This window comes from Carettochelys insculpta, chromosome 1 (genome assembly GCF_033958435.1).
Source record: "Carettochelys insculpta isolate YL-2023 chromosome 1, ASM3395843v1, whole genome shotgun sequence".
NCBI lineage: Eukaryota > Metazoa > Chordata > Testudines > Carettochelyidae > Carettochelys > Carettochelys insculpta.
In genome coordinates, this window is record NC_134137.1 from 243,712,336 (window position 1) to 243,726,098 (window position 13,763).

The window sequence follows — 13,763 nt, forward strand, 5'->3', positions numbered from 1 at the left end:
CGTATGTGTGTGGGAGGGGGTGGGGGGTGGAAATTTCTGATGACATTAGTGTCCAGAAGAGGATTCCATCGCAATCATGTGCTGCACTGGGGACTGTGGATGTGGAAAGGCATATAGACTCATTTAATGTAACACTATTGACTTCAGTGATGCATCTGAGCCAGTCGGTGTGGGGACTGGCTTTTGTTTGTTTTCTTCTCACAATCCTTTCCACAAGGCATGTGCCAGGTAGCTCTCAACATTTACTAGCTCAGAAGAACTCTTTCAGGACAAATGACATTTTTACATATGTCTTGGCCTATGTTTTGCACATAAACACATTTTTCCTCATCTCCGCTGCATATACTGTGAGGCCCAGGGTCCATCCAGGGCATGATGCTTTGGCCATGTCACCAGGTGTCATGGTGCATGGCCCAGGAGGATCAGGCTGGTGTGAGTTGCCAGAGAGAAGCAGAGGCAAACTCAGGCCACTAGTTCGAATGGCCTTTGGCAGCTCCTCCTTCACTGCAGGTTGAAGCTGATACCAACACCTTTTTGGTTTGCAGCTGGAATCTCTGCCCAGGAGAACGAAACAAACCTGCAGTCCTGCAGCACTTGAAAAACTAACAACATCATTTATTAGTATCAGAGAGGTAGCCATGTTAGTCTGTAGCTTCAAGAACAACAAGAAGTCTTGTGGCACCTTATGGACGAACAGATATTTTGGAGAATAAGCTTTTGTGGGCAAAGACCCGCTTCATCAGAGGCATCTGGGACATTATAGGGTCTCTTTTGCATACTTGGCTTAATCTAATTCTTGACTCCCCCCCCCATGCCCCTCTGCTCTCTGATTTGCTCACCTCAATCATTTTTTTCTGATTTGTCAACTTTGCTTACTGTTTTTGGTTCTCTGTGCCTTAAATATTGAGTCTGTTCTGGTCTGGCTATGGTCTGAAGAAGTGGGTCTGTCCCACGAAAGCACATCACCTAATAAATTATTTTTGTTAGTCTTTCAAGTGCTATTTGACTGCTTTTTGTTTTGCTAGTATATAGACTACCACGGCTTCCTCTCTGCTACTATTTATTAGGTGATGAGCTTCCCTGGGGCAGAGGGTATCACGGGCCTACATATTTTGTATGCCTTCGCTTTGCGACCCGAGGCGTTGACTAATCAGTGCCCGTCCCCTCCCCCATGGCCCACTCTTCTGCCTTCAGTTTCGATTCTTCTTACCAGCAGGCGGGGAGGAGGAGGAGGAGCCTGGTCCGCCCCAGAAAGCCAGCGAGCGAGGATCAGCCTCAGCCACCCCGGCAGCGCTCTGACCCCCAGGCCCAGGGGAAGGAAACAAGCATGTCCGACCCCGCCGTGTGCAGCTTCATTACCAAGATCTTGTGCGCTCACGGTGGGCGGCTGGAGTGCGGCGCGATCCCGCAGCACGTGGGGCTCTCTGAGCAGCAGCTGGAGCAGGTCCTGCAGGATGCGGGCCACGAGAGGTTTCTGGTGCACAAACAGGGTGGCGCCCGCTGGGTGCTGGCTGTGTCCCCGCTGCGGCTCTGCATGCGCAAGGAGTGCGCAGGCTGCGAGCGCCTCCACCTCTGCAAGCTCAACCTCATGGGCAGGTGCAACTTCGGAGCGCGGTGAGTGGGAAGGAGCTGGCGGGGGGCACTGGAGGAGGAGGAGGAAAAGTGCGGAGTGGGGGGATCGGCCGCGGAGTGCCGAGAGGGGACGAGCTAAGAGGGAGGGGGTACTGTGGGATCAGGCACTGGGTACAAAGAGGGGGAGGGGAACAGAGCAGGGAGTTGGTACCAGGCAGCACCAGCCAAATGAGGGAGAGGGCATGAGATCAGTGGCACGCAGGCTGGGGCCTGCTTGTTTGTCTTCCCCTCCTGATACTCGGGACTGGTCAGACATGCAACCAAGGCACGAACCCTGTAGTTTCTCTAAAGAAACCTGGTTAAAATGGGATACTGTATTTATAGACATAAGACCCCGACCTTGTTTAAATATATTTAAAATAACAATATTTGAAAGTATGTCCCAAGTAGAAATCTATTAAAGATATTCAAATGTAAGGAAATAATGTCAGCCAGTGCTTGTATATTGCTGAAGTTTTAAAGCATGTTAGATGGACGAGATGACTCATGCAGCCCTACATCTCTGGGGGCTTGTCTGCACTGTTTTTTTTTCCAGAAAACCCCCATTTTTCCACAAAAAACCATGGCAGATTCATTGCAGAGCCTGTAATTTGGGAACAACAGGGCATTTCACTCTGAATAATAACTCTTGCAAAACCAATAACTTTTGCCAACCCCCCTTTCAATTTTGAAATTGACTCAGTGTGTACTAAACCAGGGTTGAGTAAACTGTACATTGGGGCCCACATTTCATCCCTGCCATCCCTGCAGGCTCCCCCACCAACCTAACGTAATCCAAACTGAAGGAAATTTCAATGATGTCCATCTGAAAAAAAAAAAAACCCTTTCAGCATGTGTAGGAAAATATGTACATTGCAAAAACTTTATTATTCCGTATGTAAATGTGGATAAACATACTTAATAACGGTAACATAGTTCAGCATTTTTAGTGGTATGGATGAGCCTATGAACCAGCAGTCTCCCCCTCTGTGAAATTTTGAAATTTCATCTCTTCCCCCACGATCATAAGGGTTAATAACTTTTACATTCTATATACTTATTTTCTCACACATGCTGAGGTTTTTTATGTAAGCATAATCAAAATTTCCATCATTTTGGATTACATTAGGTTGGGCGGGCCCTGCTAATTGCAGATACACAAAGTGGGGCCCAACATAAAATGTTTGCTTACCCTTAATTTAAACACCCCAAAATAACTGATTTAAATCAAGTTACCAAAAAAAGTTGAGACCGACTGTGCTTAAAGGGCACTTAATTTTGGAATAAGCTCTGTTGAACCCACAGGCAGTTGCCTTTTTTGAGAAAACAAGTATAGAATGGGGTTCCCTGGGAAAGTGGAGTTGTGCTGAAGTAAAATAGGAAATAGACTTACCTTCTGCGGCCAGGGCGTTCCAAAATAAGGGGAATGTATTATGTAATGTAAAATAAAAGTGGTAACTGGCAACTTTAGATTTCTCCTACTGCAACTTTCTGTACTGTATACATGAGTGATAGATTCTAAACCTAGTGAACTAATTAAACAAACCGTAAGGATTAGCTGAGCTAAACTTTTTTCCCAGCAACATCCAACACAGCAAAATCTTGGGAATTTACTTGTCAAATCACACTTCCACTACATGGCAGAGAGAGAGAGAGGCTTGAAGAACCATGCATTGCAAAGTAAATTACTGAAGTTACTAATCAGTTGACACACTCGGCCATATTCACATCTTCATCCACACCATCTTCTCCCAATAAGCAGTTTTCCTGATGATGGTTCATTCTTGCAACTAGGCCCTTTATATCCTCCTTGTACTGCTTACAACTTGACACATTTTCATTTTTTACCCAGGGAATGAAATTCTTCACAATATTCCCAAATATTCTCCTACACCCAGAAGCCCATGACTGTTTTTCTGTGGCAAAAGTGTGGGGATTATGAGAAGCTGTGTGTGTGTCTGTTGAATAATGTTTTCTTTTTGCTTTCCAGTCCACTTCACTGTTACTTTCTGTGCTGCTTCCATCCTTTCCTATATATTGTCTGTCTGTCGTAGTTAACTCCTTTGCTGTGCTGGGCCAAGGTCCACCACCATGTAAGCACAGAACAGGAACAATCCTGTCCAGCTTGTGACTTTCTTTGCACACAGTACTTAGTCTGCTGAGTAAGAAATTGAGAGCCCAGATCATTCAGGAAGCCAGAGCTAGTTAGGTTGGACAGACTAGAGTATTAATTCATTCTTATGTGAATGTAAGTGTATATATAGCATGTTTGTGATGACATTTAATTATAACTTATTGTGAAATGAAAATTTAGTATATTTTTAAAAAGTCAAAATATGATTTAAATGAAATCTGATTATTTTTGAAAATCCACCCTGCTCTTCAGAAAATAATTAATACGCAAATGAACAGTTAGAGCAGTTTTTAAACTAAGAGGTGGGGGAAAGCCGATTGGTGTGGGGGAGCACCTGGATCGGACGGAGACTTCTCTTACACGAGGCACCATAGATCGGGATTTCCTAGAAGTTAGTCAGATAGGGAACGTGGGAAATAATATATGGGCAAGATCAGATGTGAAACGATCACATATAAAAAAATCCAACGCGTCTGTGAAAGGCGGACATATAAATAGTTGTAGTTTTTTAAAGTTCTTTTACACAAATGCTAGGAGTATGTCTAATAAGATGGGTGAACTGGAGTACCTCATATCAAAGGAGGAAGTTGACAAAATAGGCATCACAGAAACATGGTGGAATGAGGACAATCAGTGAGACACTATCATACCGGGATATAAATTATATCGGAAAGACAGAACAGGTCGTGCGGGTGGCGGAGTGGTACTATATGTGAAGGATAATATAGAATCAAATGAAGCAGAAATCCTAAAGGAATCAAAATGTTCCATATAATCATTATGGATAACAATGCATTCCGCTAATATGAATATGGCATTAGGAATATATTACCGACCACCTAACCAGGACAGTGATAGTGATGCTGAAATGTTAAGGGAGATTAGAGAGGCTATCAAAATAAAAAACACAGTAATAATAGGAGATTTCAATTATCCCCATATTGATTGGGTACATGTCACCTCAGGACGGGATTCAGAGATTAAATTTCTTGATGCCTTAAATGACTGCTTCTTGGAGCAGCTAGTACAGGAACCCACAAGGGGAGAGTCAATTCTCGATCTAGTCCTGACTGGAACGCAGGATCTGGTCCAAGAGGTACCTGTTACTGGACCACTTGGAAATAGTGACCACAATATAATAACTTTTAATATTCCTCTGTTGGGAAGAACACCGCAGCGGTCAAACACTCCGGCATTTAATTTCAAAAAGGGGAATTACACTAAAATGAGGAAGCTAGTTAAACAGAAACTAAAAGGTAGAGTAACTAAACTAAAATCCCTGGAAGCTGCATGGAAACTGTTTAAAGACACCATACTAGAGGCCCAACTTAAGTGTATACCCCAAATAAAAAAACACAGTAAGGCTGCGTCTACACGTGCACGCTACTTCGAAGTAGCGGCAGTAACTTCGAAATAGCGCCCGTCACGTCTACACATGTTGGGCGCTATTTCGAAGTTGAAATCGACGTTAGGCGGCGAGACGTCGAAGTCGCTATCCCCATGAGCGGATGGGAATAGCGCCCTACTTCGACGTTCAACATCGAAGTAGGGACGTGTAGACGATCCGCGTCCCGCAACATCGAAATAGCGGGGTCCTCCATGGCGGCCATCAGCTGGGGGGTTGAGAGATACTCTCTCTCCAGCCCTTGCGGGGCTCTGTGGTCACCGTGGGCAGCAGCCCTTCGCCCAGGGCTTCTGGCTGCTGCTGCTGCAGCTGGGGGTCCGTGCTGCATATACAGGGTCTGCAACTAGTTGTTGGCTCTGTGTATCTTGCACTGTTTAATGAAAGTGTGTCTGGGAGGGGCCCTTTAAGGGAGCGGCTTGCTGTTGAGTCCGCCCCGTGACCCTGTCTGCAGCTGTGCCTGGCTCCCTTATTTCGATGTGTGCTACTTTGCCGTGTAGACGTTCCCTCGTTGTGCCTATTTCGATGTTGGGCTGAGCAACGTCGAAGTTGAACATCGACGTTGCCAGCCCTGGAGGACGTGTAGACGTTATTCATCGAAATAGCCTATTTCGATGTCGCAACATCGAAATAAGCTATTTCGAAGTTGGGTGCACGTGTAGACGTAGCCTAAGAGGCCTAACAAAGAACCACCATGGCTTAACAGCCATGTTAAAAAGGCAGTGAGAGAGAAAAGGGCAGCTTTTAAAAAGTGGAAGTCAAATCCTAGTGAGGAAAATAGAAAGGAACATAAACACTCCCAAATTAAGTGTCATAATGTAGTAAGAAAAGCCAAAAAAGATTTTGAGGAACAGCTAGCTAAAAATTCAAAAAATGATAGTAAAACGTTTTTTAAATACATTAGAAGCAGGAAGCCTGCTAAAAAAGCAGTGGGGCCCTTGGATGATAAAGATATAAAAGGAGCAATCAAGGAAGACAGTGCCATTGCGGAGCGATTAAATGATTTCTTTGCTTTAGTCTTCACGGCTGAGGATGTTACAGAGGTTCCTAAATCTGAGCCAGCCTTTTTAGGTGACAAATCTGAGGAACTCTCCCAGACTGAAGTGACATTAGAGGAGGTTTTGGAGTTAATTGATAAGCTGAATAGTAACTAGTCTCCAGGACCAGACGGTATTCACCCAAGGGTTCTGAAAGAACTCAAATGTGAAATTGCGGAGTTATTAAGAGTGGTTTGTAACCTATCCTTTAAATCCGCTTTGGTACCCAATGCCTGGAAGACGGCCAATATAACGCCAATATTTAAAAAAGGCTCTAGAGGAGACCCTGGCAATTATAGACTGATAAGTCTAACATCAGTACCAGGCAAATTAGTAGAAACACTAGTAAAGAATAAAATTGCAAGGCACGTAGAAGAGCACAAATTGTTGGGCAAAAGTCATCATGGTTTCTGCAGAGGGAAGTCGTGTCTAACTAATCTGTTAGAATTCTTTGAAGGGGTTAATAAACATGCGGACAAGGGGCACCCAGTGGACATAATATACCTAGATTTCCAGAAACCCTTTGACACGGTCCCACACCAAAGGCTTTTATGTAAATTAGGCGGTCATGGGATAGGAGGAGAGATCCTTCCATGGATCGGGAATTGGTTAAAAGACAGAAAACAAAGGGTTGGAATAAATGGTAAATTTTCACAATGGAGGGGGGTAACTAGTGGTGTTCCCCAGGGGTCAGTCCTGGGACCGATCCTGTTCAACTTGTTCATCAATGATCTAGAAAATGAGGTAAGCAGTGAGGTGGCAAAGTTTGCAGATGACACCAAGTTGTTCAGGACAGTCAAAACCAAAAGGGATTGTGAAGAACTACAAAAAGATCTCAGCAAACTGAGTGATTGGGCAGCAAAATGGCAAATGAAATTTAATGTGGGTAAGTGTAAGGTAATGCATGTTGGAAAAAATAACCCAAATTACACGTATAACATGATGGGGTCAAATTTAGCTACGACAGATCAGGAAAGGGATCTTGGAGTTATAGTGGATAGTTCTCTGAAGACATCCACGCAGTGTGCAGCGGCAGTTAGTAAAGCAAATAGGATGTTAGGAATTATTAAAAAAGGGATAGAGAATAAGACAAAAGATATCATACTTCCCCTATATAAAACTATGGTATGCCCACATCTTGAGTACTGTGTGCAGATGTGGTCTCCTCACCTCAAAAAAGATATATTGGCATTAGAAAAGGTTCAGAAAAGGGCGACTAAGATGATTAGGGGTTTGGAACAGGTCCCATATGGGGAGAGGCTAGAGAGACTGGGACTTTTCAGTTTGGAAAAGAGGCGATTGAGGGGCGATATGATAGAGGTATATAAAATCATGAATGGTGTGGAGAAAGTGAATATAGAAAAATTATTTACCTTTTCCCATAATACAAGAACTAGGGGACACCAAATGAAATTGATGGGTAGTAGGTTCAAAACTAATAAAAGGAAATTTTTCTTCACACAGCACACAGTCAACCTGTGGAGCTCCTTGCCAGAGGAGGTGGTGAAGGCCAGGACTCTATTAAGGTTTAAAAAAGAGCTCGATAAATTTTTGCAGGTTAGGTCCATAAATGGCTATTAGCCAGGGGTAAAGTATGGTGCCCTAGCCTTCAGTACAAGGGCAGGAGATGGATGGCAGGAGATAAATCACTTGATCATTGTCTTCTGTTCTCCTTCTCTGGGGCACCTGGCATTGGCCACTGTCGGCAGACGGGATACTGGGCTGGATGGACCTTTGGTCTGACCCAGTATGGCCATTCTTATGTTCTTATGTTCTTATGTTATGTTAATGCAAAACAAGATTAAAAATGGAGTTAGGGGTTGCATTCCAAGTGCACAAATCTCCCTATTTTCTCATACTGTTCGTTTTTAGCATTAACTGTAACCGCTCTTGTTCATACGCATGTCCCTCTTTGACTCTTGCTAGATCACATCCTGTGGGAATGTTTTTCACGCATGGCGGGAGGCTTTTCCCCTTTATTATTCTTGAATTTGCTACTTGTTGCCCAGAGAGCTAGCTTAGACCACCTTTCACACGCATTCCTGACCTACTGCTCCAGATAATTCATTGCGTGAGAAGTTTCTAATGTGAATCAACACATTCTTTTCAATCCTTCCTCATGAAGCTTTTCTTGGGCTCCCTTGGTCATTCACAGTGGCTCTCTCTGCTCCCTCCAGCCTTGCGTCGTGACCTGCACTGCACACGGTGTTCTGTGGTAGGGTGTGTGCGCCCCAGACCCACAATATGAAGATACACACACACATCTCATAGAACTGGAAGGGACCTTGGGAGGTGATCAAGTCCAGTCCCCTGCCCTCTTGGCAGGACATCCTGCCACAAAGTTTCTTGCAAGGAATCTTTTCTTCTTAATAGAAGCAACTAAAAAGAAAAAACAATCTTTTAACTCGCTCTTCACTTTCAAGTTTTGGCTTCACCCTGCTTGAGGACCTCTGTTTCTCAGTTCTGACCAGCTCTGCTTCTTCTCTGGGACAGCAGCCACCTCAGGGCAACCTCCTAGCTCCAGGGGGCCCACCACAGGAGTTAAAGTGCCACTATGCTGTGGCTTTCCCTCCCCAGACTCAGCCTCCTCATCAGTTCCCTGTTCCACATACTATTTTGTGCCCTCTGGTAAACTAGCCCCGGTAGTGGGCTGGATTGGACTCACCTGCAACGGAGCTGGGCCTAATCTATCCACAAGAACCAGTATGTGGGGCTCGCTGAGCAGTAGCTGGAGCAGATCCTGCAGGATGTAGGGCACAGGAGATTTCTGGTGCATAAGGAATGGGGCTTTGGTGTATCCCAGATGTAAGGTGACCAGATGTTCTGTTTTTAAAGGGACAGTCTCATATTTAAGGCTTGGAGGTGTCTTGAATTTTTCTTAACAATGGGTAAATGATCCCGTATTTTTTGTCCTCCCCCATGTCAGGCTCCTGTCTGGCGGGATCCCTGCTTTCCAGTCGCCTGCCCACCAGGGGTGAGAGGGTCCAGGGTCCAGTGTCTGATCATAGCAGTGGATGTGTAAGGCTGATGACAGACGAAGATGCAGTGTGGGGGGTCATCTGCTACCCCTGCAGGTCTGTCAGTGCAGCCCCCACTGCATGTAGGCTCTTGGTCAGCAGGGCCCCTTCCCCATCCCATGTCTAGTTGGCACTGGCTGCAGTAGGTGGTGAGTGCCAGCCGACTCTGCTGCTCACCCATCAGCCACGTACGTGCTTCCCGTCTTGCTGTCTTCTCCCTGCAAACCCTCTTCCAGTCCTGCTGCTCCCCCACATCATCACAGCGAGGCACATCCCTCTTCCAGCCCTGCACAGAGAGCCAGCACTGAGCTCTCCAACAGCCAGGCCAGCCAGCTCCTTCCTTCCCTCCCTGACTCTGCCTGGACCAGCGCCCCAGGAAAGAAACACAAATGAACATATGGCTCATAATCATTGTAGTTTATTTATGTAGGGGTTTTGTTTTGTTTGTGCAGACTTAATAATAAAAGCCCTCCTGCAGTGTCTATTGTTTACCGACCCCAGCTACCTACTCCAGCCCCTCCTGTCCACCTGGTCCCTGCTGCCCGTCTGCCTTTCTGGGCTTCCATGAACCCTGGAGCCATGCTATTTCTCTTCCCCACATTGCCTCTATCCCCCTTCCAGAGCCTCACACCTCAGGCCCACTCCACTCCTTGCCTCTTGACCACAGTCTGGAGTGGTGTCCCTGCTGAAGCCCCACCAAGCCTGGGGAAGTGGGGTCCTGCTGCCAAAGTTGGAGTGGGAGCCCTGGGAACTGAAGCCCAGAGCTCCATGGGCTGAAACCCAAAGCCCTGCAGCTGAAGCCCTGGGAGCAGGAGCTTTGCGGTGAATCCTGTCAGTGGAATGTGGGGGCTGAAGCCTGAACACCCACTGCTCTTAGGAAGAAGGGTGAGGAACTCAACAGCCACCTGTGGAATCCAGGGGTGCTCCCATGCCCAGCACATGAGCCGCACATCTGCAGAGGCACTGCCGGAACCCCTGAGGAGGCTCAGCATTGCAGGACAGCAATCCTGAATAGTGGTGTCAGCACACACCAAGGTAGTGCAGCCAGAAAAAACATCTGGGTGCCGTAGAGAGGGTCACTACTTTGCCTTTCCCCTGTTCTCCATGCAGGAGGCAGTCATGGCCACAGAAAATATTCCCAGGTGGCCACTTTTGAGAAGTGCTGTTCCACTGCTCTGAATTGCTGGGTGGGGGTGCCGGCGGGGTGGTGAAGAAAATATTCCTGTTTTCCAGGAGGCAAAATGTGACTGGATAGCAGGACTCCTTGCCCCATTCACAGATAAAAGGCCCTGTAGGAAGTTTGCTCAGTTGAAAGTGGGCTAGATGGGATTTCACTCTGGTTATTATCACTAATGACTTATGTTATAGCTATCAGAAGGGTGGCCGAGTTAGTCTGTATCTTCAAAAACAACAAGAAGTCCTGTGGTACGGCATAAGCTTTTGTGGGCAAAGACTTGCTTCGTCAGATGCATGAGTGGGGGCGGTTTCAGAGGAGGGTTTAAAGGGGGAGTCTTAGTCAAGGGGAAGGCCAGAGCTGACAAGGTCTATTCAGTCAGGGAGGATGTGGCCCATTATCAGTAGTTACTGTGGAGTTGTGAACATCAAGAGAGGAGAAATCAGATCAGTTCAGTCATGGAGGATGTGGTGCATTATCAGTAGCTAATTTGGAGGTGTGAGCATCAAGAGAGGAGAAATTGCTTTTGTAACGGGCCAACCACCCCCAGTCTCTGGTCAGTCCTTGGTTGATGGTGTCAAATTTGCAAATGAATTGCAGCTCTGAAGTTTCTCTTTGGAGGTTATTTTTGAAGTTGGGTTGGTTGGGGTTTTTGTTTGTTTGGTTTTGTTTTGTTTTGTTTTGTTTTTGTTTAAGGTTAGCAGGGTGTCTGTAGCTGAGGACAGGCCTCCCTCCCAAGGTCAGTGAGAGTGAAGAATCGTTGTCCAGGATGAGTTGTAGCTCACTGATGATGCGCTGGAGAGGCCTTAGCTGGGGGCTGTATGTGATGGCTAGTGGTGTTCTCTGGTATTCCTTGTTGGGTCTGTCTTATAGCAGGTGGCTTCTGGATACACATCTGCCTCTGTCAATCTGTTAGGTGGGTATTGTAGTTTCAGGAAAGCTTGGCAAAGATCTTGCAGGTGTGTGTCTCTGTCTGAGGGATTGGAGCAAATGCGGTTGTACCTCAGTGCCCGGCTGTATACAGTGGATCGTGTACTGTGCCCTGGATGGAAGCTGGAGATGCGTAGATAAGCACAGCGCTCTGTGGGTTTCCGATAGAGGTTGGTGTTTATGTGACCATCGCTTATTTGCACAGTAGTGTCCAGGAAGTGGATCTTTTGTGTGGACTGGTCCAGGCTGAGGTTGTTGGCGGGGTGGAAACTGTTGATATTGCGGTAGAACTCTGTCAGAGCCTCTTTCCCGTGGGTCCAGATGATGAAGATGCCATCAATGTAGCGCAGGTAGAGGAGGGGCGCTAGGGGACGAGAACTGAGAAAGCGTTGTTCCAGGTCAGCCATAAAAAATGTTGGCATGCTATGGGGCCATGCGGGTGCCCATAGCAATGCCACTGATTTAAAGGTATAAATTGTCCTCAAATCTGAAATAGTTGTGGGTGAGGACAAAGTCACAAAGCTCAGCCACCATTTGTGCCTCAGTCTCATCAGGGATAATGTTCCTCATAGCTTGGAGTCCATTGTCCTGTGGGATATTGGTGTAAAGGGCCTCTACATCTGTTGTGTGTTGTATCTTGTCCAGGTCCCGAAGGCGAGGTGCCGCAAAGGATGAGACAAAGAATTGACAGCAGGGGACCGACAGTCTGGGAGACTGAAGGCCCTAAGTTTATTTTTCCCATAGCTTTTATAATCAAGCAGGAGCACGTTATTATGAGAAAAGCAATCAGATATAATTCGTCTAGCTCAGCACATCTATCTCTAGTGAGGGCACATTGTTCCTCCCAGGCCCTGACCACGAACTCTCGGAAAACATCTGGTTCAAGCAACACAGCTCCCCCGTGGCCTGCCTGCAGAAGAGTAACATGTCTTGTTTGCAAAACATGTTATGTTGCTTCAGACGCCAAGAGTCCAGCTGGGCCTGGGAGGCCGGTAGGAGGGAAAGGCAAAACTCCTTCATACATCCATGGTGGCCAGGATGGTGTTTTTAGGAAGGTCACCAATGAATTGTAGTTTCTTAAGGAAGTTACTGGTATCTTGAAGAAAGCTGGGAGCATTGGAAGCCTAGGGCCTGAGTAGAGAGTCCACATATCCAGACAATCCTGTAGTGAGAGTGCCAATGCCTGAGATGACGGGGTGTCCAGGATTCCCAGGTTTATGGATCTTGGGTAGTAGATAGAATAAACCTGGTTGGAGTTCTAGGGGTGTGTCTGTGTAGATTTGTTCCTGTGTTTTCATAGAGAGGGCCTTGAGCAGATGTTGTAGTTTCTTTGTGTACTCCTCAGTGGGATCCTGTGACACTGGCTTGTAGAATGTGGTATTGGAGAGTTGCCTGGCATCCTCCTTTTGGTAGTCTGTCCTATTCATGATCACAAAAGCACCTCTTTTGTCAGCCTCTTGGATGACAATGTCAGAGTTGTTTCTGAGGCTGTTGATGGCGTTGCATTCTGCACGGATGAGGTTATGGGGTAAGCGATGCTGCTTTTCCACAGTTTCTGCCGGTACACGTTGGCGGAAGCATTCTGTGTATAGATCCAGTCTGTTATTTTGACCACTGGGGGAGTCCATGAGGAATTCTTTTTCTTGTACTGTAGGTGGGAGGATACCTGTGGGCCAATGCGCTGTTCAGTGTCGTGTTGGAAGTATTCCTTGAGTTGGAGACAGCGAAAGAAGGCTTCCAGATCCCCGCAGAACTGTATCAAGTTTGTGAGGTGGTGGGGCAAAAAGAGAGTCCCCGAGAAAGGGCAGATTCTTGTGCCAGGCTGAGTGTGTAGTTGGATAGATTGAAAATATTGTTGGGTGAGTTAAGGGTACCACTATTGTGGCCCCATGTGTAAAGTAGGAGTTTAGATAGTTTACAGTCATTTTTCTTCTGTAGAGAAGAGAAATGTTTGTTGTAAATCTCCTGTCTTGTTTTAGTAAAGTCCAGCCATGTGGAGGTTTGTGTGGAAGGTTGTTTTTGCATGAGCATCTCCAGATTTGAGAGCTCTTTTCTGATGCTTTCCTGTTTCCTGTACAGGATGCTGATCAAGTGGTTCCTCAGTTTCTTAGAAAGTGTGTGGCACAATCTCTCTGTTATAGCTGAAGTTTCTGGTGGTGTAATTTGTAGAGCAAATTTATAGCTGCATGTGTAATATTGAGCCACAAGTTGCTGTGGATACCGACCAATTTGCAAGTTCTATATACTAAATTTGTTTCTGCATCCCTATCCACAAAAATGAGCTGTGGATATCTGCATCCACATCCATATATCTGTGGATATAAAACAGATCTCTGCAGATTTGTATAGCTCTAGTAATTTCTCTTAATCTATCCAGTAATGGAGATACACATCTTGTAGAGCTGGAAGGGAGTCATGGAGTCCAGTCTCCTGCCAGGGTCAGGCATCATCCCCTTTT

At 46.1% G+C, this 13,763-nt stretch overlaps 1 protein-coding gene across 3 annotated transcripts in view; it reads left to right on the forward strand.

Moving 5' to 3' along the window:
- Nucleotides 1-1,254: 1,254 nt before the first annotated feature.
- Nucleotides 1,255-13,763, forward strand: part of LOC142017961 (protein mono-ADP-ribosyltransferase PARP12-like) — a 54,487-nt gene continuing 41,978 nt past the window's right edge. For all 3 annotated transcript variants that reach the window (XM_075003323.1, XM_075003331.1, XM_075003339.1), the window contains exon 1: nt 1,255-1,614. In XM_075003323.1, the coding sequence (XP_074859424.1) occupies nt 1,328-1,614 (287 nt within the window). In that variant the 5' untranslated portion in view covers nt 1,255-1,327. The remainder of the gene's footprint in view (nt 1,615-13,763) is intronic.